The sequence below is a fragment of the Phytophthora infestans genome, genomic scaffold (genome assembly GCF_000142945.1).
Source record: "Phytophthora infestans T30-4 supercont1.27 genomic scaffold, whole genome shotgun sequence".
NCBI lineage: Eukaryota > Oomycota > Peronosporomycetes > Peronosporales > Peronosporaceae > Phytophthora > Phytophthora infestans.
The window spans coordinates 1,119,323-1,146,153 of NW_003303732.1; the positions used below are offsets into that span (position 1 = coordinate 1,119,323).

Here is a 26,831-nt window from a genome sequence, read left to right on the forward strand (position 1 = left end):
CTTCATCTTTGGGCTTCCTGCCGACGGACACGGCAACACCGGGATTTCGGTGTTCGTGTGTCGGCTACGCAAAATGGTACATCTTGTTCCGGTTCCCGTCAATGTTACGAACGAACAAACCGCAAGGTGGTTCGTCGATGGCGTGTTCCGCTATCACCGTCTCCCGGAGACGATTGTCATGGACCGAGACCCGCGGCTCACGGCTGCGTTTTGGAAAACACTGTTTCCTTTTTTGGGAACTCGTCTGCAGATGGCCACTGCGGACCATCCGCAGACAGAAGGCCAGACAGAGCGCGTCAATCTAGTGCTCGAGGACACTCTGCGCAGTGTGTGCGCGGCAGCACCACGTACGTGGTCGACGCAGCTTCCTGCTGTTGAGTTTGCGCTCAACAACGCGGTTCACGCGCTCACGTGGTTCACGCCGTTCTACTTGAACGGCTTCCGTCAACCCAGAGTGCCTCTCACTCTTCGAGGAGACACTGACTCCTCTATTCTAAGTGGAAAAGAGGAACGGAAAACCCTTTCCTCCCAGGCCTCGGATGTGAGACCAGTTTCGCTGCGGAAACAAGTGGAATCCTTTATGAATACCAAGCTAAGCGTTGTCAGCAGGGTCCGCGATGCCATGGCAGCGACCTAAGATAAAAAGAAGAAGTACTCCGACAAACATGGAAGAGGTAAGTGTATTTAAAGTGTGGGACTTAGTGTTACTAGACACGAGGAGCCTACCTATTGACACTGTCAGCTCTGTCGGCAGCAACAAGCTGAAGCAGCGCTTCATCGGACCATTTGCAGTCCTGGCCAGACATGGTGCGTCGTACACCATCGACCTGCCTAAGTCAATGACGACGCACCCGACGTTATATGCTAGACGTCTTAAGCGGTACTTTGATCCACAGGGGGTTGGTGACTCGCAGACCCACCTTGGCCCAGCTCCTCGAAGCGAGGGCCGACCACAGACGTCGCCGAGGGCGTCGGAGCAGGCACCCAAGCCTCGTTCTAAACGGCAAAGCTGCGGTCAAGATCGTAAGAAGGAGGGGCTCCGTACGAACGGACCCCGGAGCCATACGCCGAGTACGTTGAGTACGCCGGGTACGCACCATCCGCGTACGTCTGGGAGTGCGTCGAAGGCGGCACCGGACGTGACAACAGAGCCTCGATCCGTCGGATCATGCGGAAAGCCTCGTCCAGATCGGATGAAGAGGCCCGTCGGTCCACCTGCAGATGCAGGCTCGCGACCTCACGCTCCAACAGGTCTAGGCGGCCTTCAAGACGTTCGAGATCGCCCTGATTCCCGGTCTGGGCGGCAGCATCACCGCCAGTCCCAAGGCCAATTGCAATCTCAAGCACGAGAACACGTTGACGGAGGCGGTCAACCTCAGGGCCCTGTGTCGGACCCGCAGGGGAAGCACTCGGACGAGAGTGGCGTTCGGGAGGCGCCGAGTACTCGTACTCGTACGAGGGCACCCCCGCCCCTGCTTGACTGGAATGGAAAAGCCCACTTCCACGTGGAGCGGATCCTCCAGGAGAAACGGCGTCGCGGTAAGCGACAGCTCCTCGTGAAGTGGAGGGGTTAAGCCCACTCCGAGAACTCGTGGGAGCCGATTGACTGCCCGAAGGCTGTCGCAATCTGGGGAACAGAAGCGGTGGCAGCTTCATAAGTAGTCCGGGGCTTCTGAACGGGGTACGGACGCTGAAGACACCCGTACCCGCGCGCACCGTGAGCGCTAGAAGCCGCGCGCTTCAGGATGTCCCTGGGCAGCATGCGCTTGCTGACCAAGTAGGCAAACCGAACACTAAGAGCACGCTAGCCAGAATGCGGGACAGCAGCTGATCTTCATGGAGTTCCCGTAACTCCGTGGGTGGGTACTTGAGATACTCTACCCAAGCCCAAAACATGTCCTCACAAGACCCCAGGTGGGACAGTTCTCATGCAGAACCCAGGGGTCTCCCCAAAGAGGATCGAGACCACTCCGGCTCTCGGGCTTCTTGCGGCAAGTCGTAAAGTCCTTAATAGGGACACGGTGTGGCGCGAGAAGCACACACCGAGCAGCCTCCAAGTTGTCAGCGAACAACTGTTTCTTCTGCTTAAGGGTGCGTTCGTAAATGCCCCTAGCGGTGTGGCCGCCAACAAGGCCACGAGGAGCAACGAGAAGCTCCAGGAAGAGGTCAACCCCAGAGCTCTCCTCGTGAGGCCAATACCCTCTTGAGTTGATGGCAGCTCCCTGGCTGACGGGTGCGACCACCGAACCCCCACGCGCACGCTGGGCGGCTTGGAAGTCCTCTTGCTGCTGGTCGAGGTCATTCGTGATCTCCCGGGGCTCAGAGATAGCACTTGTTTTTATTCCCCCGAATTCTCTTCCTCTTCATCCGAGGAATCGAAGAGGCCCCGATGGAAGATCGAGTCTCCTTCTCCTCGCGGAGTGGAGACTTAGAAGCCGTACGCTTCTTAGAGGGCTTGTCGCCATCGACTTTAGAGGCCTTAGCACGCGCAAGACCCTCGGCAAGCGATAGACGTTTGCGAGGTTTCTCTTCCTCATCATCACCAACTTTAGGAGTGCCCTTAGCCTTGACGGCCGGCCTCTCAGAGCGCACAGACGTCCTGGGACTGTGATCACCTTGATCACTAGCGAGCGACTGCACGCTGTCGTCCTTGTGCTCGCTGGGCACTGGGCTATGCCCTCTTGCAGAGCCCGCAGGAGCATCGTGCGTGCTCTCGGACTCGGCTTCGTCCTCACTGCCAGAGTCGAACTCACGTTCTACGAACCGAGGGCTCGGACGATTGTCTGGAGAGGCCGAGGGCGACGGGCTGCGGCGCTTGCTTGTTCACTTGCCCACAGCCTTGTCGCCCGATGAACTGATCGCCTCGGAGGCCACCTGAGTAGCCTCCTGAAGTGCCGAGCCTTTGCCGTGAGGCTTAGTGCTCGTGGATTGCGCCTTTTCCGGCAGCAGCCTTGGAGCGTGTATTCGCACCGCTCTTTTTAGTGCCACGAGGTATGGTAACCCCGCTCAGACTGCTGCTCGAGGCTCTAATTGTGAAGTGAGCCTCCGCCGCGCTCGCGCGGCCAAGTCGATGGTTTTTGACTTTAAGAATGAAAGTTTGTGACGAACACTTCTTCATTCTGATAGGTCGGTAAACCGAACCTAAGTGGGGGGGGGGGTGTAACGGGGTACGTAGCTTTAGGGGTACCCCTAGTTACATGAAGTATGACACGTCATACTTCGGGATATTTGGTACAAGGTACCAAGGTCGTCCAAAGCCAACCATGGCTGATGACATTGCTTTTCTATAGGTGACTTATAGTTTGTACAACCCCAAGCTTAATCTACCTATAAATATACTCAGTTTACATTCTACCTTCAATAGGTCACTTCGCTCCCTTTCGATAAAAGGGGATCTGTGACAGGGATCGGATAATAAAATGTTTTATTTTACGGAAGAACGATCACCTGCGTAATAGCGACTGCAATACGACCTGAAGCAATAATAATAACTTTGCAATATAATGAATATATTGGGCATATGCGTCTCCATCGTCGAACCTACGTCCTCATTAACGCCTCTCAGTCGCTGCAGTGGTGTCAACGAGAGTGCTTGCATTCCACATATCAAGGTTAGCACGGAGAAACGTTAGCACCTCAAAATTGGCATCTGCCAACCGCCCTCTCTGCGGAGTCAGAATAAGCTTCGTCTGCGAGAACAGACGCTCGCACGCATTACTCGTCGATGGGATCTTCGTCAGTAGAGCGTTGTAGACCCCAGACGAGCGGCCCGTCCTGCGCGCTGCTGAGCTTTCCAGCAGAACCGTCGAAGCGAAGTCTGAAGCGCGGTTTCTCTTGCGTTTATCGCCAACAGTCGGTCGATCCGAAGCAAATTTCGAGACGGATTTGGCCTCAGCAGCTGTTAATAGAGAACCAGTTGTCACCTTAATTACCGCATTCTCAAAAGTCGGTGAGTGCACTATTTTTGAAGAGGGATCCAGGTGGGAGACCAAATCTGGGTACCGATCCAGGAGCGAATTAAACAGCAATCGGGTGTCGGCCATCGTAGTCTCGTCGTCCTGCAACTTCTTGCAAACGCTGTCGAACACGCGCAAATCTTCGTTCCGTGCCACGATTTTTCGGTGGGCGGATGCAGAAGGAAGAAACTCCTCAACCGCTTCAACCTTCCTAATATCGCCCCGGATTTTGATGTAGCGGGAGGCCATCTCGCGTGTTGACGACCAGCGCGTCGCGTTCCTCTTAACTGGGCGAAGCTTAGTAAATTTCGCCAACTCGGCGCTATTGTTTGGGTGCCGCAGCTGTACCATGAGCGTGCTCGCCTGATCCAGCTCCGCCTCATACCGGCTCAAAAATAGTTGGACAGCCAAGTTAAGCCGGTGGCTGGCACACCCGACCAAGGGTACCTCCAGTTTGGTCGCAATTGAGCGATTCGTCGAACAATTGTCACCAACCACGAACAAAACCATGGCGAATGTCTTGTTGTAGACGTCCAGGACCCGCTGGAAGTGATCAATATGTACGTCCGCTGTCTGTGACCCCTCAACGACTGGTGAAATCGATAGCAATCGACGACGGAATGTGCCACCGTGCATGTAGACGCAGAGCAATGCGACAAAATGCGTAGAGCCATGCGTCCACCCGTCGAAAATGATGCCAAATGCATCGCCCATCTCCTCCTCGAGTATCAAGCCGACTTTGGCGGCAGCAAGATGCATCTTTACCTTCAGTGTCTTCGAGCTTGTAGATCGCAGGCGCGACATCTCACGCGTGAGCGGGTCATCCACCTCGCAGAGAGGCAAGTTACGCACCACAACCCAGCGTAGCCATCTGTACAAATGGTCCACAGCCTCTGAGACGAAGCCAAAGGACTCCATCGCTCCGTTCTCCGCACGGTGAGATGTAGCCATCTCAGTCAAGTAGTCGGGGTGTTTGGTGCCCAAGTGAGAGAGCAGGTTGGAGTAGCCGGTAGCGGGGGCCTGCTTGCGAGCTCCGTTACAGATCTTGCACGTGTAGCGATAGTCGGCTCCCGCTTCGAAGAAGAAAGCACAGATGTCAGCGCTTGTGGGCATATTGATGCTGCAAAAGGGAAAGTTGTTGGTCTTGAGTTGTGGAAATGCTAGTAAATAGCGAAGGGAGATTGAAAAGGGCTTGAAAACAAAGTCGCAGTCGGAAAGAGCGTAAATACACAATGGTTGGTCCACGTAGACACCAGTGTTTTGACTTTGTTTCTCTATACTCTTCTTATTTAGTATTTTAAGGTATTGTATTGGGTATTATTGCCCAATTTTTGTATTTATTTTCAGCCGTTTGTTCCAATAATAAATATTGTCCCCACTATTGTACGTATTATTGCCCAAAAAATATTTTTTTTCGATTCCTGCTGTGAGCTGCCGTTCACTGAGAGTTTGTAAACTCTCGGAAGCTAACTTCCTAGAGTTTGTAAACTCTCGGAAGCTAACTTCCTGAGCGCAAGGTGCTCTGTGACCCCGTCACAGGGACTAAGTGGGTTTGCTGACAGATTACAATACATAGTTTCGTGGAACAACACATTATTTTTTGCTGACGTAACCGTACAAAACTCAAGTAGTTAAAGAGAACTCGTTATTACCTCTTTTAAGAACTGTCGCCATCTTCGTCGTCGCTGTAGACACTTTTAATAAGCTCCATGCTCATGAACAAATATCGGAGTCGCAGAAATGGCAATACTTTGTAGTGAGTCATTCCAGCTTTGTCCAGATACTAGCAGCTCCAATACGACAAAGCTCCACGCTCCGCAATAGTATCCATTTTGTTGAGTGCACAGTCAACCTGCCCAACCGTTAGCGCAGCCCCGTTTCGCAGAAGCGGCTCTATTGCTGTAGAAATACTAGTGTTGAGCCGTGTGTACGTCGCTTGGCTTTGCAATGGGTCAAATGTGCGAGCTACCCTCTTCCGTGTGCCGATATGGAATGAGACCCAGTGTGCATCGTTCAGATTGATGTAACCAATGATTTGGTCATTGTCGTCTTTAAATGCCCCAAGCGAATCTGCAACTTTTTGTTTGGTATTGAGAGATACAACCCCAGCGAATTCGCGACTGCTCCACTCCAATATCGATCCCGGAGTGTCATCAATGGCGCTACCATGCACGTCGTATTCAGCCACTGCTGCTCTCTCCATTACAGCAGTTGAGCTCACTTGAATATTTCGCTATCCACAAACGTATCATTCCTATTCAAGTCCTCGATACTGCGCTTGACTTCATCCTGATTCGAACAGTATTTGTATTAATTTTTTGGTGTTAAATAGAGTATTTTAAGCGTAAGCAAAAGTACCTTTGTGATCGTCGTCGTAATGTCACCGAAAGAAGGTATCACACTCGAAGTTGGCCATTCTAGTATATCAATCCACGCGCTCGTGAGAACCACGTCTACGAGAGCCATCCTGGCGGTGGTGACTCTCTGCATAGCTTGCAAATGGTCCAGAGTCACCGGGCCAAAGTTATCCCACTCGGCGAACGGTCTATGAGACGACGGAGAGTCCGCATGTAGCACGCTCATGGCTTCTTTCAGTTTCATTCTAGACACAAATGCCGTGATGCTCGATGGCTTCTCACCGAAATGAGATCTCTGGACACTGACGGATCGACGTTTTAAAGGTTCAGCGCTTCCACGAAATGCTGGCTGTCGGGATTGTACGGACCATCTAGACAGGTCCACGTCCTCCAAATTCACGCGATTGATTCTTTTCTTGGCAGCTTCGAGCCTTATCTCTTTTGCCCGTGCATTCTTCAGGTTCGTGCTATATGCGAGACTTGTTTTTTGCTTCTGCGACAAGCCGGCAGGTTTTGGCGGTGGAGCAAATTTGTACCCTGGTTTACGTCTTGATTTGCGCCTACCGTTTTCCAGAAATCCCACCAATTGCATCACTAGCGTCCGATTTTGTTGTTTTGCTCGTGCTAACTCCCAGATCGCATTCAGTCGTAGTTTCCTTCGGTACAAACGTCTTAATTTCCACGCGTGACTTTGGCTTGAACTTATCGGCACCCCGTAATAATTGCTGCACTCCAGATCGTCCTGCGTCTTCATGAGCTGCGATGAAAGATACAGCTCGCCCTTCCTGCAAGTTGATTTGAAATGCTTCTCACGTATTCCACTGCTGCTTTGTAGGTCGGTGTAGATTGCTCAGCCAATAGGGCGTGAATTTTCTCCATGAGCGTGCAGGTTCTCGAATACTTGGTTTGGTTCGTCACCGATGCGGAAGCTGCTGGCTCTCCAACTACCTCTCTCTTTGAATAGCCACCTTCCACCTCGCCGCTGCTAATGTCATTGACTGGCCTTCACAGCATCCACCGACTGAGAAAGAAGGACAGCGGTAGAATTAATGACTCGTTTCCTCGCATACGCAGTCGTGGGGGCATCATCATACATATATTCAGTAAGAGCTAACGGATTAACTTCAACTCATGTGGAGTTGAAGACCCCGGGAGTGGCGTGGTGGGTGCTTGAGCTGCTAGAGGAAACTTGAGAACTGAGGTTGCTGTATATGTCGGACTCGTCCATCGCTCTTTGACACTACAATGAGTGGACTCTACCGCGCCGGAACACCTGCTGAACCAGGAGTACTAGCGAGGTTCGGGCTTCTGCTGCTGACTCCTTTTCCCGAGAAAACTACTATTCTTGCTTATCAAGAAATCCAATTTCCTCGCATACGCAGTCGTGGGGGCATCATCATACATATATTCAGTAAGAGCTAACGGATTAACTTCAGCTCATGTGGAGTTGAAGACCCCCAATTATGAGGATCCGGAAGCTCTACTGAAGTCGGTGCATGTGTCTTGAGCCAGTGACGATCCTGGCGGACAGCACTTGGACTGACTCCTTGCATAGTCTTGTGTACTGCTTAAATGTGTCGGATGCCCAGCGTCCGTGGAATTGGATGGTGAGTGTGTCAACTCCGGCTCGGTACATGTGAGTTGCGCCGCCTGCTCTGAGCGAGTGAGGACTAAATATCCTCGGATTGTTGTCGAGCCTTGTTGCTGCTTGTCTGATGGCTCTTGATATTGCTGATGAAGATACACACTCTGGGGATCCGTTTCCGTTGATAAACACCGCGGCTGGGATTTTCGGTGAAAGACCGCGTCTCGCCCTGATGATGCAAAGTGCGCCAAATACTGGACATAAAGAGCGGTGACCCGAGCGGCTCAGCATTCGGAGTGTCGGCACGCCGCGCTGATTAGGCTTGGAGCCTCGAAGGCGAATGTGCACTGTTGAGGCCTCGTGTGCTCGCGTGGTGGCGACACCTTGATGATTCAGCACGACGATGTCCTCGGCGTTGAGGGCAAACCACGCTAATCTTGTCCCGTTAGAAGCGATTTCCGAGCGCCGTAATAGGAAGAAGAAAGACAAACATAACCCCCCCCCATAGCGCTTGATCGGAAGGGTTGGACAAGTCGAGAGCATCGAAGCAGCTCTCCAGCATTGGAGAGATACGGGGGCTTTGTGCGTAGCTGGCTGATCGAGACGATTGATGCCCTTCAGAAGCATGCGAATTTGTGTGGTGTCGCTCGGGAACGCCATGTTGGCGGCCAGGAAGCAATATCGTATACCGTGTAGTGTAGATGCAATAGTTGAGCCACGCACGGGTCGGCCAGAGCCGTAGCCGACCTGAAGACCATGAATTGCGAAATCGGTGATGAACTGAACTTGGTCGCCCAATGTGTAGCTGCGTAGCGTAGGGTCCACCCCGTTGCGAGTTGCCCAGGCATACCACGCGCTTAGCGCACTGCGGTATTTGCCGTAGGTTGATGCCGCGACAGAGTGGGCTCTGAGATAGATCGCCAAATCGCTTCCAGACCCGACACGTCTGTTGTCAGAGTAGCCTGCGTCCAGTTAAAAGTTAGTTTAGCAAATAGAGATGCATGTTGAGCGCTAGATGTCACGCGAGAGCCCGTGTCAGCAATCCGGTTGTCTACACCGGCCACGTGAACGACAGAGAACCGGAGCCTGTATTCCGCTTCCCAGTAGCAGTCTAATGACGGTTTGCGCTCTGGGATTGCGGGACGACATTTTGTTCTGCCATGCCACCGCCGACGTGTTGTCGATGCGGAATTGAACATACACAATGCCGCTGCTGCCCGAACGTTGTTGTCTCGACCAGGCTGGACCCCATGTGTGCACTGCAAAGGCGCAGGATAGTATTTCCCTGTAATTAATATCGAAACCGACGGTGGAATCGAGTTTCGATGCGTCGATCATCTGACGCTCATCGCTGGAGAATGTGTATTGGAGCACCATTTGTGGCGTTGAAACCAGAGCACAGAGGCCACTGTCGGTAGCGTCCATTTCCGCAATGATGTCTGGTGGGGGTGCATTTTGGAAGTATTGTAGGGGAACGCCGTTGAGTAGCGGGGAACGTAAGATGTAGGACCACCAGCACAGGTCCTGGCGCATGTCCGCGCTAACAGGCACCCGATCCCATCTGCGAAGCTGGTTTTCTTGGCGGCGTAGGCGCTGTAAGAATGGACGAGCGGGGCGGACGCACGTGGCTACGTGACGTAGACGACCGAGTAGTGAGCGATATTCGGACCGACTGAGGGACGTAGTGGTTAGCGCCGCTGCCACGCACGTTTTGGCTTTCTATATCTTCTTCCGGGGCATGTCGACGTGACCGATCTCAGTGTCAAAGATAAGACCGAGAACCTTCTGTCGACTACTCCAATGCGTGAGTTTGTCTTCATTAATAGCCGCGTGACCGAGTACGGTGATCATCGCGTGACGAAGTGACTGTTCCCTGTCGCTGCAATTGCTGCCAATATCGGCTGCCACGTTGATGTGGTCGTCCACCCAGTAGTAGTTGAGCACGCCTGAAGGTTGATGCGGGGTGACGGAGTTCCCGTGTACATGAGCGATCGCTCCGCCGACAACTCCGTAGCAACCGGGTGAGCTGGGCCATCCGAAGGCAGCGGACATATCGATAACTAACGCATTGTCTGGCTCTAGTCGGCCGCCAAAGAGATATGCACTCTCACTATGCGTGCATACGTTACGGATCGCGGACGCCACGTCACCAGCTTGCAGTTTGACCACTGTACCCGGGTAGTTCTGCTGCTGAGTGATGACCTCAGACGCGATGGCGTCGCAGTGCTGATATGACGGTGGACATTTACGCGACGTGTCCGTTTGATCGTTCACGGATTGTCCGTCCGGGTAGGATAGGTCGTGAATGACGCGCCCGTTAGCTAGATGGTCGTCGTCGCCTTTGTCCACCACTCCGAAAGGCCTAACATGCACCTCGGGCCATATTTCCAGGATGTCGGGGTCGACGACAATGCACCGCCAATTGTCCTGTTCCTTGCGTATATTCTTGACCAGGATGTGGTAGCGATCTGTGGCCGATTGGTGGCTTGGAGGATAGGAGCGCTGGCGCGTCCAAGGTCCGACGAGAGGTGTACGGACGTCGTATTGAGCGATATCGAGCAGCGCTTCTAAGTGTTCGTATTCTCTGCAAGCATGGCGTAGTGCTACAGGAAGAATGTTCTTGTTGGGTCTATAGTCATCGACCGTTTGGACGCGCAATAGCTCGACGAACTTTGGTAAACTGATGTGCGTGCGCCGAATGAAGTCTGAGAGCATCCGTTGGAGAGGCTTGTTCAGTACTGGCCCTCCGTCCTGGGAAGGAGATGGCGCTGCTGGTATCGATAGTCCAACTGTCTGTAGTGCCGCGCTAACATGTTGTAGACGAATGCGTTCCCACAGATGTGCTCGTGTCTCCGCCTGTACCGCCAGGGCCTGAGTTGCCGCGATGCTCGGAGGTGGAAGCTTCAGAGATTGATGTGCCGGAGCTCGGCAGGTACATGTTGCTGTGAGTTGGCGGCGTGCTCCCGTAATGTTGTTTTGTGTAAGCTGTGGTGCTAATCGTGCTCCCGGTGCGCCACTAGATTGGCGCTGAAGCCGAGGTGGTACTCGGTTTGACGTCGCGGATGGAGATGTCATGCGACGTCCGAGCATGGAGTGAGGCGAAACCGACTCGGTGGCAGCGCCTTGGGGCGGCTGCGTGTCTGTCGAAGCGCCGTGGGGCGGCTCTGCAGAAGTGATAGGGCCATGGGGCGCCTTAATGGGCATGTCCTCTTCTCGACGCTCTAGGCCACTAGAGGAGGAAATGGTAGGAGGTGATCGCCCGCGTAGGCGGGGAATATAAAGTTGTTGTCCGTTGGCCGAACCATATACCGGTGTATTTAATGTGGTTGTGCAATCGTACCGTAGAGCTGACGAACTAGCAGCGCCACGGCAACTTCACTGTCGTGTGCGGCGGTTGCCTTGGTAACGCTCTCGCCCGTAATTCCGGTCAATAAATTCCTGTAACTCCCGCGGTAGACGGCTGTTCCAGTGGTGGGTACGACGAGAGTGGGCACAACGGTCGGCATTTCCGCCGTAGCACATACCTCCGCCCATAAACCGCAGGCAAGGCTCGCGCCCGTCGGCATCGCGTGGGATGAGGCGGCGAATGTCGTCCGGCATCACCGGCACACGGGAGGATGGGCCACGACGTGAGGACGAGTTTGCCGACGTCTGGGCTGGGCGAGGTTCAGTCGCTGAGGGAAAGCTAGTAGCTCCTGGTGTCTTGTCTACCAGACGGAGGGCGAGGCCATTAAAAGCTGCCTGCCAGTCGGGACTGTGTTAGTCGACGGCTCTCACGGCCTCGGAAACGTCACGCCACCAGTGTGGAGCGTCCATCATCAGGTGAGCCAGAGCCTTGCCGAGGAATTGGTTCACGTGAAGAAGCGTGAGCAGTACACGCTCGGGTGTGTTCTCGTCTCGCTCCTTGTTAGCAAGTACAAACCGCTTCAGTCGCGAGAGAAGCCGGCGGACATGATCGTACCATAGGGCGTCTCCAAGCGAGACTAATCCACCAATTGCCGCCAGCAGGTCTTCATACGTCTGGCACTGGGCATTCATCACCGGTAGAGACGCACTCGCGCCGAAGTCCACTGAGAAGTTCGCGTTGGATGAGCCTCGACGCAGTTGCTCCAGTTCCGATTGTGGTCGGAAGTGCATGACGGTAAGGCCTCTTGAGCCTAGACGGCCGCTGTAAATTGCCATCAGCACCGCAGGTGGAGCGTCGAACCGGACGCGGTCGAGTTCACGCAAATGCAATACAAAAGACATTGGAGACAACCACTTACCTGTCTCAGCGTTTAGTTCCTTGAAGGTACGGTGTGCCGCGAGCTGATGTGCTTGAGGCGGGTGGTACTCGCCTTTAGTGCAAGTACGAGGGCCAATGAAACTGGCACAACGAAGTCGATGAAGCTCGCGCGGAGGCATGTCAGCTGGGTTGCCGAGCGGTGGAAGGGTCCACGTAGATGACTCGCTATCGGCTGTGGTCGAGACAGAAGCAGACACCAAGTCTACATTACCACACAGTGGTGAACCGCGAGAGATGGGTGTCTCCTTACTGTGGAGCTCGCGACGCAGCTCGGTAAATAGCTGAAAAAGTTGATCAACTTTATCTTCAAGTTGACGGTGACCGTGGATTGTTTGGGGAACTGTACTAACAGGTACCGTCGGACCACCCGGCTGAAAACCGCGCATAAAGTCGTCGAGGTTGAATGCTGAGTTCACAGGGGCGGAGCTTGATGTTCCAGGGAGAGGTTCTTCACGGCCACGAGACGGAAGCGCTGTTGACGTAGCGCTCACCGTGCTCACCTGCTTGGCGTATGCCGCCTGGAGGCCTGGCTGGTCGTCTCCACAAGCGGGGGGAAACGCGCAGGGTAGTGGTGCCGGGAAGGTCGCGTCTGGAACGACAGGTAGAGGCTCAGTCGATGGAGAAGATGCTGCGTTAGGGTGTCGAGGCTGGATTGGAAGCGCATCACCCGTCTCACTGCGGACGGATGGGTTGGTTTGTTCCGTGGTTGGAGTACCAGTACGGGGCTTCGCGACGCTTTACGCTTCTTTTTGCGGGCATCTGCAAGGTCGGCTTCAGACACAGGGTCTACGCGCTTGGCCTTACGCGATTCCGCCCTGATGCGTTTGGCCACTTCTTTCGCTCGGATGCGCGCGCTTGAGCGACCCGGGGACAGTGCCGCTGCACTGGACAAAGGTTCGGGCTCGTCGATGACGATCACGTCGCTCAGTGCCTCATTGTCGACGCGTACCGAAGGAATCGGACGGTCCAGAGAGAGAGAGAAGAGTCCGGCGGGGGCGCACTTCCGGACGAACACGTGGACTCCGCCGCCGGTGGTTCAGCGCTATCGGGCAATTCGGTCGTAGTCGGTGGATGAGTGCTTGGGCTAAGAGGGTCCACAACGTCCGAGGCGGCCGCTTGATCCAAGTGTCGGCGCTGAAGGTGCTGCCGGGGCACTCTCCGAAGTGGAGGCCGCGCGTGGTGATTGGTGGCGAGCGCTTGACGCCGTTGAGGTAGGTGGTGGCAGGTGCCTGGGCGAGCCTAACGCCGGAGATGCGCTGTTCGAGGACGTCGATGTGGGTGGATGGGCCATGGCGACGGAGGCGGTGAGGTTAGAGAAGTTCTGGAGTTGAGCTGCTTGCTTGAGCTGCTAGAGGAAACTTGAGAACTGGGGTTGCTGTATATGTCGGACTCGTCCATCGCTCTTTGGCACTACAATGAGTGGACTCTACCGCGCCGGAACACCTGCTGAACCAGGAGTACTAGCGAAATTCGGGCTTCTGCTGCTGACTCCTTTTCCCAAAGAAACTACTATTCTTGCTTATCAAGAAATCCAATTTCCGTTGTGTGGCCGAAAGTAGAGAACGTGACGGCAGGATAACAGGAACTTCTGTGAAAATGCACATGATCTCAGCTCCAACCATTTGAAGAACAACACAGTGATCATAGGCTTCAGATCATAATTCACATTAGTTTATACCCATGGGGAGCTGGATGAAGATACAGCAGAAGCGAGGCCTCATCCAGAAGGCAGCAGATTGTCCCGACATGACGCAAGAAGAGCTGGCTGCGTGGGCAAAAGCGACGTACAGGCTGAGGCGAGCGGGTATTCTTTTTAATGCCGCTGATGAAAGAAGTAAAGCGGCCGGTCACACTAGCTACGGACCCGATGTAGACGTAGAAGATGTTATTATCCTTGCCTCTCAGTTAACCTTGTAAATGTACTGTAGCTTTTTTCTCTAAGAAAATATATCAAATCCTAGGATATGGTACCGGAAGTGAGAGCGATTATTGTAGTGACTTCGTCTCATTGAGTAGCAAGGCGTATTGTACACACTGTCCCTGAAACATGTAATATTTATTACATAATTTTATCAAAACCTGCCATGAAAATGATAACTTCGCCGAACTTTGCCGAATACGTCGTGCATCACATAGATGAACAGCTTGAATCTGTTGTGGTTGGTGGCATGAGTAGTGTCGACTAGAAAACTTCAGGAAACGCGCGAAACAGTCGTTTCATCCTCGCTAACTAAAATCCGTCGGTCTGAACAACAGTCGACGTTTTGCCCACGCGGATCTCCGCGCTGTTGCCGACATCGCCTTCGCAAATCTAAGAAGACCCTTCTCGACCCTCTCTTCGTCCGAGGTCGCAAGTCTTCTTTCCTGTTTTAGCTCTTGGATGATGTTGTGAATACCCCTCCGTGTACACGGTCTAACTACCTAAGTCCACAAAAAATAACATCTTCAACAAAAAACGTTGTGAGAAAAATACAAATTCGTACCCGTACGCTTTCGAAGTTAGCTCAAGATGCCGCGAGCATGCGCGCCAGCGCTCGCATTGCCGAAACGTCTTCGCGCACTAAAGGATCAATTATACGTCTATTCTCCTCGTAGTAAAATCACTACGCTCGCGAGCAGCGTTGGTTGCGGGAACCCTTCGGCTCGGCAAACAGATTCCACGTAATCCTCACGTTGATCCTTGCCGTACAGCCAACGTAACGCACTAATGTGTGCTGCTGTTCCTTTGAACTTCGCGGCGTGCACTTGTATCCACGGGAACATACCAAGGCCTTCGAGTACTGACGCCAGCTCTCCGGTATCTCTGTAGCACCAACTTTCTTTTTTATGTTCCTGATTTGCTTATTCTGATCTTCCACCGAAGTCGACGACCGCCCGGGAAAACGCTGATAGCTACCTTCGCAGAAATGATCAAATACAGTGTAAACGATTCCTATCCGTGTCAGCGGCGTGGAAAATCGCGTAGACCCCACGGATCTCTCCGGATTCTAATGGCTCGCCGATCAACGGGACCTGGTGAATTTCAACTTCTTCAGATGCAGATTCGTGTAAGGTGTGTGGTGTATTATCTTGTAGATCACTAACAACCACGTCAAAGTCGTGGCTACTCTCTTTCTCGGCAGAGGCGTCGACTCCACTCTCAGCGGAGTCTTCACTTTTATTTAACTTAAAATCGAATGAAGAGCCATCGCCACTTGCAGCAGCGTCACTCACATCATCCCCACTCCAACCATCGTCACTACCACCATCGCCTGTCGCGTTATCCTCGCTTTCGGGATAATCAAGCGCAAGCGCCCCAGTCGAGCGTTGCAAGTGCTTCTTCTCTTCTCTCTGCTTCTCTAGCGCTTCACGAGTCGTTATAGGTATTTCCTTGCCTTCTGCGAGCAAGCACTTAGCGTTCACCTCTTGCGCCTTCCACACAAGTTGCCGCGCCTAATCTTGTTCTGCCGTCTTCAGATACCGACTGCCGTGACTGTCCGAAAGCTAAGCGCGACCCTGCATTCAAATACAAGTATATCGACACTAGTTAGACATGAGAACAGGGGGGCAGCTAAGAAACAGTACACGCACCATTTTCCCGTGCGACTCCGATAGCTTGATGTCCACTGATCGACAAACCATTCCTTTTCTGAATTTTGTAAAGTCTAAAAGAGAAAATCACTCATCTGCACTCCAAATGTCGCAAAGTATGCGGTTTCATTTACAGCAAATTCAGCAAAAATACAAAAGATAACACTAAATCTTTTGTTGCAGTAACAACAATCATTAAGGTTCCCCCAATTTATTACTCGAGGTATCGAGGCTAAAATGGTTCATTGGAGAGGTAATACGGTTGTAACGTCCGAACACGTTCCCATTTCGCGACCTTTAGCGAAATAACTGCGAGTCATTACCGAACCTGAAACCCCTGAACTTGCCAAACTACTTCTCTAGTTCATGAGGTTTTTCAAATGAAGATGAAAAGTCATACCAGCTTCGGATGAAAATACATTTGCAATCGAGAACCTGCATCGGGCTGTTGCAGCTCATCCCAGCTAAGGGTTGAACTACTCGGATTTTTTTGTTTTTAACGTTATTACAAAAAGTGTTTTTTTTTAAATACCGAGCTCGATTGATATATCGGTAATGTGCCCCCCCCCCTCCCCCTTCATATACCGACAATACCGGCTTCAAATTGTTCATGTACTGACACCTGTCAAAACATTTGCTAGAGTGAACGCTTTAGAAAAATGTCCATCTAATTTTTATCAAAATACTTGAAAAATACGCAAATTTTGTTATTTAAGAGCGCGAGTGTTTGAGTGCTGCTGCCTCCGGATTGAATTCTGGAGTCTCTATAAACTGCAGAAAGAGGTTTGTGAGGCGTTTGCGTAGCCCCTCAAGACTCTTCTCCTTCCGTCCACGACTGAGCATATCCGCCTCACGGTCAATAAGCTCCACTAGCTCTCGAGTGAGAGCACAGTCGAACTCTTGCACTGTCCACTTGATATGCAGCAACATGTCCAAGCGTTCGTCCACTGAACTGAGTGGTGTACGTAGACCATGGTACAGATCCGTGAGCTCTTTGGCGCGAACAGTGAACGGTGTGTGCACCTCTTTTACACCTCCGTCACTCATCTCCCACTGCTTCGGACGTGCCATAAACTGCAGCATGGCTTCAATACGTTGCTTACGGTTGGCCTCTGTTGCCGTTAACTTGAGTCTGTCAATCGTCTGAAGCAGTTTGGTCTCTTTGGCCAGAATGGCGTCAAGAGCGTCCTGTCTCTCGGACGGATCCAGTTCTCGTTGCTCACGAACTTTCCGACATTCAACCTGTCGCCATTTTTCGAGTTCATTGTAGAGAATCTCAAAGTCACTCACCGTGTTTGGGTGCATGCGACGGTTGACTTCACGACGTTGACGACTCACGTCATCAGCGTCGTTCTCTTGGGCTTCGATCTCTGCGAGTGTACTCACACGACGACGCTGTTCACGTATACTAAAGACGTAAAGTCGAGCGCGAAACCCGCGCCACAGACGCTGCAAGAGAAGCACAGAGTCTTCTCGTAGACTGTCTAGTTGGTACGAATCAAAGTAAGGATGTGCAGTTACGTGGCGATCGAAGGACTCGTCTAGCTTAAGATCCCGTCGAGACATTTGAGTGCCGGACTCCCGGTGGGTCTGCAAGGAGCGCGTCACGAGTTGCTGTGTTTGGGTCTCGCGGTGGAAACGTCCCGGACCCATATTGTGACGCGCTCGTGATAAAACAGTCTGGAGACAGTGGTATAAGACACTGCTATTGTAGAGAAAATATTGGATACTGTACCTGAGTGGAGGCGTGATGAAATTGTTGTAGCGTTTTACGGTGTTTGAAGCCTCCGAGGTACAATTTGTGGCCTGTGAACTTGTCAATCTCAACGGTTAAAATACTGGTACTTTCGGTATCCTCTGCGTTATTTTACAAAATCAGTACAAAGCAGCATTTTTTTTTTAAAGAAATCGAACGCCTCACCATTGTAAACCTGGACTTGTATCCGGTCTGGCATGACGTAGCTGCTTGTGGTGGCTGGTCTGGCGACGTAAGCTTCGAGAGTGCATTCCGAGTTGCCATTAGGTAATCCGTACGCTGAAAGCGGTAGATTTTCCTCCTTTTGATCTGCATCGCTAAGACCATGGAGATCGGGGAAGCTCACAAGCTCAGAAGTGAGCTGTAAGTCGGCGCACAGCATCTTCCGTAGCGTTCCGATCGTAGTCTCGGCCGTGACAGTCACTCGGTGTCTCACGTTGTCAGGCTGTAGCACTACAAGTAAAGAGAATTCAAAGCCTTCGAGTTGTTCGGACGACGCTCGGATAAACTCAGTCATCGCCAACTTTGAGCTAGATGACGGCTCTCCTGAATAGTCAGCGACGGACACGTTCTCAGTCTCCTCAGTTTCCGGGTTTTCGGCCTCATTCGACATGATCGGCTCCTCGTAAGCTTCTGGCCTCGCTTCGTCGGCCACAAACTGTTGCTCATCCGCATCCATGGCAACTTGGTTGATTATAATCTAGTGAGTTGCACGATTTTTTGCGCGTCGTTTCGGATTGTGCCTTTTCGGTTTGCATTTTCGACTTCGGTTTGCAAAAAAATGGGTACACTTTTCCAACAAATTTTGATTTGGTTTTTGTATGGTGCATCGGAATCCCGAGTCTAGTGAGTTGCCAAATCTAGGCCGTGCGCTGTCGCTTAGCGTCTTTTTTCTTGCGCATCAGAGCTGTCTGGAAAGCGTTCTTCCGGCCTTCGTTGGCAACAAACTCCTTGCGCTTTTTCACCTTCTTGACCTTGCCGATGTCGAGAGTTTCATCCCAATAGTCTTGACGGCCAGCGTTACGCTGTTTCCACTCCTCTTGCTTCAGAGCGTTGAGCACACGGTCGTGCTTGGCAGCCAGCGCACTGTCGACTGCCACGTCGCTGCTCGTGGTCTCAGAGGACTCGACGTCGGTCTCGCCAGTCCATTTATCCACTTCACGGCCAAACAACGCGGCGTTGCGTACGCCCACGTTCTTTAGTTGCCGCGGGTCAAACGGCACTTTGGTCATTCCTGACGTTTTTGCAACAGTGGCAACAGTTTTTGACGCCACAGTGGATTCCTCTGGGAATTCCCTAACCGATTGCGTCATCACAAGACGGGGACACGATTTCCATGAGGCCGATCCAAATCTATGGATTCGACCTACACGACCACCGAAAGTAGGTGTTAAGGAGCGCTTTATTCGGGGTCGTGCAACGACTGGCGTGTCGTTCGACGGTTTTGATTTGACCTTGAAAGTCACCACTGTCTGGTGATGGGCGGGAGTCACAGCCATAGGTTTGTCATCAGTTGCCACTGCTGTCTTCAGACTGGCAAGGAACCCGTTCATGTCCAGTTCCTTGGTTTTGGCAAGTACCGTCTTGGACGCAGCCGTCTTTTCGGGTATTTCCTCCTGACTAGCTGCCTTTACCACCTCTTTGGCTTTAGCTTTCACCTCTTCCTCCTCCTTCGCCTTGGATTTCGGGCGTTCTGAAGGAGGCAACACCCTCGAATAGAATAGCATATAGGCTTTCTGTTGCAACACCGTGTCGAGACTCACCCATCGCACAGAGTCGTCGTTCATTTCGTACCATTGACCTGATGAGCCCTTAACGAAGGCATAGTAGTGGCCACAGTCCGTCGAGAAACCGGCATGAACCAGCACAGCATGCAATTCGTACTTAGTACGGCCACGACGACGATCCTCGCAGTTTTTGCTCATTCCCGAGGCTATGTCCAGTGAGCGAGGGAACTCGATGTGGCGTTTAATTTTGCCAAACATGAGGTCAAAGCGCTTGAGTTGAATCATGAGCACATTGGGGCACTCGGCGATGGAAAGCCCCTTCTCGGCGCGACTGGGTTTGCCGCAACTGGAGCATTTCCACGCGTTGCGTTCGTCCAGTTTCTCAATGGCGGTGAAGTGGCGCAACGCACCTTTGACGCTGTGGACGCCATTCGAAATTTCCAGTGATAAATCCAGAAAATCGTCGAATCGTTCGGAAACGAATCCGCACTTGGCACATTTGAGGTGATTTTTCAACTTGCCGCCAAACATGCGGTACACAAACGTCGTGGACGCCGCCGAGTGGCTTTCGCTCTTGATGTGCGCCTTGCGTAGACACGACCGCTGCATGGAGTCCAGCAGCAGCCTGAAAAACTCGTGGGAATCTTCCTGCCGCCCGATGCGGAAGCTTTTGGAAATGTGGCGCACGTTCATCACCAGTTCCTTGGGTTGCAACACCCGCACGGCGTTGTTGCCGTGCACTGACTGCAACAGTCTGGACATGGCGCGCACACTACAAAAGCCGTTGCCACCTGCATTTCCACTGTTGCCACTGAACCCATTTTTGCCGAATTTTTTGTTGAACTTGTTGCCAGTTGATGGCAACGCGCCGCTGTTAAAGGAAGCAAAAACCTCTTTGTCCAGCAGGAATTGCGCGAAACACGGAGTGTAGGTCAGGCACTGCAACACCGAGTTGAGGTAGCACGTGTTGCCCAAGTTGGCGAAACCCGGGCCGATCTTCTTCGAGTGTTTCCATGCGAGTACGCGCTCCACCGAGTCGTTGCTAGTGATTTCTTTTGTCTCCTTCTTCTTGGGCTTAGTTTCACTGGAGTTGCCGTCCAACCGACCAATTACACGCACGTTCTTGGCACGCACGAAGTCAATGCGGCGCTCGTTTACCAAGACAACAGCCGATTTGCATTGCGCCTTGAAAGGGAGCAACCCGTTGCTTGACACAGGGTTGGCGGTTTCGTTCAGGCTAGTTTTCGCACTATTGGTCGGCACCTTTGCGTGCTTAAAGGACGGAGGCGCGGGCGATGGGAGTCGGGACGACGCAGGCGTCAGCTCCGCGGCGCGTGGTGCCATGGCCAGCATTGCGGACGGGACGAAGTGAGCCCGATGGCTGGCTGGAGCTGGTGGACGAGCGGACAGTTTCTAAAATAGGGAAAGGGTTCATTCACAAACTTTGCCGAGATGAATAAACCAATCAGAGGAGCGTATTTTTTTATGACGCAAGAGAGGTTTAGTTGTCTTTCAATATCGTTATATTTAAATTTTCATTAATTGAAAGTATCATTTCAATAATAACAGTAGAATAAATACGCTACCAAACATGAAAAAAAGAGAATTGCGTCAATATATTAGTGTTGTTTTACAAGCTCATTCATGAACATATTTGGGGCTCATTTCTTATTATTAATGAAGGGCTATTATTGAGAGATTTTCAAACTCTTTAAAAATAAGAAGCTGAAACGAACTGGTGGCTAAGTAAATCACGAAAAGGTTCAGCTCATTCTTATTTCAATCTAATGTCAATATGGGCACTTCCAAGTTGCAAATGTGTTATAAGCTTTCCGTTTGATGTCCTCAATTATCGCTTGTTAGAACAGTGACAAATTAACATAAGCTACCTGCCATCTTAGGGCAAATGGGAGAGCGCTTAATGTGAAATTTTAGTTCGTAGATAGATCGAAGTATCGAGCCAGCAAAAAAGGGATTGAGAGAGGATGAAAAAACGATTCATGGATAGAAGAAGCTTCCTTAGGAGGGACACCAGGATACTCTAATAATATTACTATTACATGTAACACTGCTCGATTTTCTGTTTTGCCCGCATCACTAAGTAAAGCTAAGCATGTATGCCAAACTTCTTTATGACTACCGGTATGTACTGGTGGCACTTACTCACCGTACTGTATTTACTCAATGGAGCAAGTACCGTGTAGATGTACAGCCCGACAGTTTGTGTGATACGGTATACATGTCCTTCAGTAGCTGCGTAGGCTTCGTCGCGTATTTATAAGATCAGTATATTTTCGTTCTTATCCTTCTATTCCATGAAGTATGGTGCCGGTATTTGTGTGACTGCTCTTCTACTTGCAAGTGTCGACTACCGCGCTCGGAAAGGGGTTACCTACTATAGATAAGCTTAGAAAACATCGTTGTCCAGCGCACGCAATAGTAGACGTCAAAATAATCATAGTAGCTTGAGCATGGTAGCAGTTGACCCCCCCCCCTCACAGCTGGTAAGTAATAAGTGCTCTTTTGTTATATCCTGCTACAGTTAGCAGGATAATTTTGTGTTTACGCGCTAAAAAGCTGAAGAAAACTCGATGCTATATTTGCCACGATGTTAAAGTTATGCAGCTTTTTGTTGAAAAAAAGGTAGGACGCAGTAAGTCGAGAATCATAAGAAACAGCAGCACATTTATTTTCTTAAAACACGACGGTACTAACAATTATACACAGATATCGGCAGGTCGCCTCTTTGAGCGAGATGAGCTAAGAGCTGATCAACGTAGCCAGGAGAAGTAGTCAGCAAGACACTATTCCTCGGCTCACCGCGACCGCAGCATGCGATAACCTGTCTGCTTCGTCGAAGCACCCGTGCCGGCGGTGCCGGTGGTCGTGCCTGCAGTCGTGGTAGTTGCAGTTGCCTTAGCCCCGCCGTTCTGCGAAGTAGATGTGCTAGTTTTGCCGTCCATCGTTGTCGTAGCTCCACCCGTACCAGTACTTGCCGCTCCTCCCACACCGGCCGATCCGCCGACACCACCTCCGACACCAGCATTGGCGCTCACTCCACCGTTAGCACCTCCACTCGCTCCACCTCCGACTCCAGCACCAGTGTTCCCACTCACTCCCGCGCCGACACCAGCATTGGCACTCACTCCACCGTTCGCAGCCCAGCCCACACCAGCGCCGACAGCAGCATTACCGCCCACGCCCACGCCAGCACCGACGTTACCACTCACACCACCTCCGACACCGGCACCAGCACCGACACCCGTAGTTCCTCCGACACCAGCACCGACACCCGTAGTTCCTCCGACACCAGCACCGCCGTATCCGTTACCGACGCCCGCACCGCCAACGCCAGCTCCGACCCCAGCACCAGCGCCACCGTAGCCGGCTCCCCGACCAAACAGCCCAGCACCAGCACCACCATATCCGGCGCCTCGACCGTACAGCCCAGCACCAACGCCACCAGCACCTCGACCGTACAGACCAGCACCAGCACCACCATAGCCGGCACCTCGACCGTACAGACCAGCACCAACGCCGGCTCCACCGTGAAGACCGGCAGCGCCAGCTCCATAGAGTCCCGCACCACCGTGCAGACCAGCGCCAAGCAGTCCGAACGTCTGGGCGGCCTCCTTCTCAGCATACGCGCTGTTGGTTAGCGCCACGACGGCGAGGCACACGGCGGCGATCTTGCTACTGCTGAACATGTTGCGCTTGCGTGTTCTTGGACAGCCTTCGAATGCACGAGAGCTGTTTGATGTGAGCTCGAGTGAGGAGAATGGGAAATGAGCTCTGGACGGCGCCACTCGGCAACCTTTTCCGTCGGCTCCGGATTGACGGTCGTCTAGATCATGTGTACAAGGCAGGAAGGTATAAGAGAGCACACTGCGTGCGAGGAGTCTACTTGGTATAGACACACAATCGACAGGGACAAGGTCTTTTTGGACGCCATGATGACCAGCATTTTGCTAGTATGCGGAGGCCCATATGTACCGGTATGCTTACATTGTAGGTTCTTGCAAAGGCCAAACTCTAAGTAACATGTGCCTCCAATGACCGTCACGCAGCTGACACGGTCATGACTGCTCTTAAATGGATACGGGCTCGGTGCAGACGGCCGGGAGATGGTCAATAATGCAGCCAGCACGCAACAGTGCGCTAGAATTCTGAGCTAAGCAACTTGATGCTTTCTTTTGCTCATGTACTCACAAAAGCAGCAAGTTGGTAAAGCTTCAACATCATCCACTCAAAATCTAGTATTATTCGGACTCAAAAAGTGCTCTACGCACCAAACATTCGGCAAATTAGATTGATAAGATGCTTACTAACTGCAAGCGACGCATAAAGAAGCAAAACCCGATAGCAATGAGAAACAACAGCAAATTCATTTTCTTACTACACGACGGTATTACAAATTATACACAGATATCGACAGCTCGCCTCTTGAGCGAGATGAGTTAAGAGCTGAACAACGTAGCCAGGAGAAGAAGTCAACAAGACACTATTCCTCGGCTCACTGCGACCGCAGCATGCGATAACCTGTCTGCTTCGTGGAAGCACCCGTGCCGGCGGGTGCCGGTGGTCGTGCTGCATCCGGGTAATTGCATTGCCTTGCCCCGCCGCTCTGCGAAGTAGATGTGCTAGATTTAGCCGTCCATCGTTGTCGTAGCTCCACCCGTACCAGTACTTGCCGCTCCTCCCACACCGGCCGATCCGCCGACACCACCTCCGACACCAGCATTGGCGCTCACTCCACCGTTAGCACCTCCACTCGCTCCACCTCCGACTCCAACACCAGTGTTCCCACTCACTCCCGCGGACGCACCGACACCAGCATTGGCACTCACTCCACCGTTCGCAGCCCCGCCCACACCAGCGCCGACAGCAACATTACCGCCCACGCCCACTCCAGCACCGACGTTGCCACTCACACCACCTCCGACACCGGCACCAGCACCGACACCCGTAGTTCCTCCGACACCAGCACCGCCGTATCCGTTACCGAGGCCCGCGCCGCCAACGCCAGCTCCGACCCCAGCACCAGCGCCTCCGTAGCCGGCTCCCCGACCAAACAGCCCAGCACCAGCACCACCATAGCCGGCATCTCGACCGTACAGCCCAGCACCAACGCCACCAGCACCTCGACCGTACAGACCAGCGCCAGCACCACCATAGCCGGCATCTCGACCGTACAGCCCAGCACCAACGCCACCAGCACCTCGACCGTACAGACCAGCGCCAGCACCACCATAGCCGGCACCTCGACCGTACAGACCAGCACCAACGCCGGCTCCACCGTGAGGACCGGCAGCGCCAGCTCCATAGAGTCCCGCACCACCGTGCAGACCAGCGCCAAGCAGTCCGAACGTCTGGGCGGCCTCCTTCTCAGCATACGCGCTGTTGGTTAGCGCCACGACGGCGAGGCACACGGCGGCGATCTTGCTACTGCTGAACATGTTGCGCTTGCGTGTTCTTGGACAGCCTTCGAATGCACGAGAGCTGTTTGATGTGAGCTCGAGTGAGGAGAATGGGAAATGAGCTCTGGACGGCGCCACTCGGCAACCTTTTCCGTCGGCTCCGGATTGACGGTCGTCTAGATCATGTGTACAAGGCAGGAAGGTATAAGAGAGCACACTGCGTGCGAGGAGTCTACTTGGTATAGACACACAATCGACAGGGACAAGGTCTTTTTGGACGCCATGATGACCAGCATTTTGCTAGTATGCGGAGGCCCATATGTACCGGTATGCTTACATTGTAGGTTCTTGCAAAGGCCAAACTCTAAGTAACATGTGCCTCCAATGACCGTCACGCAGCTGACACGGTCATGACTGCTCTTAAATAGATACGGGGCCGGTGCAGACGGCCGGGAGCTGGTCAATAATGCAGCCAGCACGCAAGAGTGCGCTAGAATCCTGAGCTAAGCAACTTGATGCTTTCTTTTGCTCATGTACTCACAAAAGCAGCAAGTTGCCTTTCTCGAGTGCAACTTCAATATCACAGTTACTAAACATAGTATAATTCGGACTCAAAAAGTGCTCTACGCACCAAACATTCAGCAAATTAGATTGATAAGATACTTACTAACTGCAAACGACGCATAAAGAAGCAAAACCCGACAGCAATGAGAAACAACAGCACATGTATTTTTTTACTACACGACGCTATTAAAAATTATACACAGATATCGGCAGATCGCCTTTTTGAGCGAGATGATCTAAGAGCTGATCAACGTAGCCAGGAGAAGTAGTCAACAAGACACTATTCCTCGGCTCACTGCGACCACAGCATGCGATAACCTGTCTGCTTCGTCGAAGCACCCGTGCCGGCGGTGCCGGCGGTGCCTGTAACGGGGTACGTAGCACTAAGTGTACCCTGGTTACATGAAAGTGTGACACTTCACACTTCAGGAGTATGACATGTCATACTCCGGGATATTTGGTACAAGGTACCAAGGTCATTCAAAACCAACCATTGGTTAAATGACATTGCATTACTATAGGTAACTGATAGTTTGTATTAACCTCAAACTTAACCTACCTATAAATATACTCAGTTTACAATCTACCTTATTTAGGTCACTTCGCTCTCTTTAATTAAAGAGGGGACCTGTGAACTGCCGTTCACTGAGAGTTTGTATACTCTCGGAAGATAACTTCCTCTAGCGCAAGGTGCTGTGTGACCCCGTCACACTTCGTAGCACTTGTAGTCAATCCACGCCATCGCGGGTAGACTACCTGAACCTCCGAAGTTCGTTGCCATGGATAGGAACGACTTCTCCCATATGAACGACTCTCAGTTCGAGTCGGTTCGGAAGATGGCAGGCATCTTCGGGATGGAGGCCCTGCAGAGCCTGGTGGTATCAGCACCGGCTGAGCAGCTCGAGCGCGTCAATGCATTCGACGCGTACGAGCAGGGCCTCATCGCGCATGTGCGGGAGAACCTGCAGGCTCCGGCGGCGGGAGCAAACCCGCCTCACCCGAAGCCAATACGGCTGAAGGTAAAGCCGTATGAAGGGAAGGAAGGCGAGAACCTTCACTTCTGGGTCCGAGAAGTAGAGCTCGCGATGGACGCGGCTCTGATCTCGACCGAGCAACTGCGTGTTGCTTTTGCACTCTCCAACCTTAGCGGTCGTGCTAAGAGTTGGGTGTACACTCGGGAAGCGACATCCCCTGGATGTTTCACATCCTGGGCTCAGCTGTGCGAACAGCTCCGAGCCGCGTTCCTCCCGGCGAACTACGAGTACCGCCAGCGTTCGCGCTTCCTCGCGTGTAAACAAGGAAGACGCGAACTGCACGAGTATGTGCAAGAGATACGGGAGCTCACGGCGTCCCTAGTGGGAAACCCACTCAATGAACACATCAAGATGACTGTGTTCATGGACGGCCTTCGAGTGGGCCCCGCACGCACTCAGCTGTTCCGGGTGCAGGCAAACACCCTTGAAGAGGCGATTCAAGTGGCTCTTCAAGAAGAATACAGCCATCGCCAGGCGCGTACGCCGGCCTCAGCGTGGCCTGGGAGTTCCTTGTCGGCTCCCGGTCGAACAAGCCCCAACGGACCAGTTCCCATGGAACTCGGTTCCGCCGAACAGCGTG

At 52.5% G+C, this 26,831-nt stretch overlaps 4 protein-coding genes across 4 annotated transcripts; all 4 read right to left on the reverse strand.

Moving 5' to 3' along the window:
* Positions 1-16,464: 16,464 nt before the first annotated feature.
* PITG_12763 (IQ and ubiquitin-like domain-containing protein, putative) lies at positions 16,465-18,026 on the reverse strand (the record flags this gene model as incomplete). Its single annotated transcript, XM_002900104.1, has 3 exons — positions 16,465-17,433; positions 17,489-17,610; positions 17,675-18,026. The coding sequence occupies 3 exons, from the start codon at positions 18,024-18,026 to the stop codon at positions 16,465-16,467; spliced, it is 1,443 nt and encodes a 480-aa protein (XP_002900150.1).
* Positions 18,027-18,369: 343 nt separating this feature from the next.
* Positions 18,370-20,589, reverse strand: PITG_12764 (ubiquitin-specific protease, putative; the record flags this gene model as incomplete). Its single annotated transcript, XM_002900105.1, has 1 exon — positions 18,370-20,589. One exon carries the CDS (start codon positions 20,587-20,589, stop codon positions 18,370-18,372), a length of 2,220 nt encoding a protein of 739 aa, XP_002900151.1.
* Positions 20,590-21,996: 1,407 nt separating this feature from the next.
* PITG_12765 (uncharacterized protein) lies at positions 21,997-23,532 on the reverse strand (the record flags this gene model as incomplete). The annotated part of the gene is made up of 3 exons (XM_002900106.1): positions 21,997-22,003; positions 22,057-23,080; positions 23,526-23,532. The coding sequence occupies 3 exons, from the start codon at positions 23,530-23,532 to the stop codon at positions 21,997-21,999; spliced, it is 1,038 nt and encodes a 345-aa protein (XP_002900152.1).
* Positions 23,533-23,882: 350 nt separating this feature from the next.
* Positions 23,883-25,711, reverse strand: PITG_12766 (uncharacterized protein; the record flags this gene model as incomplete). Its single annotated transcript, XM_002900107.1, has 3 exons — positions 23,883-24,829; positions 24,991-25,072; positions 25,709-25,711. The coding sequence occupies 3 exons, from the start codon at positions 25,709-25,711 to the stop codon at positions 23,883-23,885; spliced, it is 1,032 nt and encodes a 343-aa protein (XP_002900153.1).
* Positions 25,712-26,831: the final 1,120 nt, after the last annotated feature.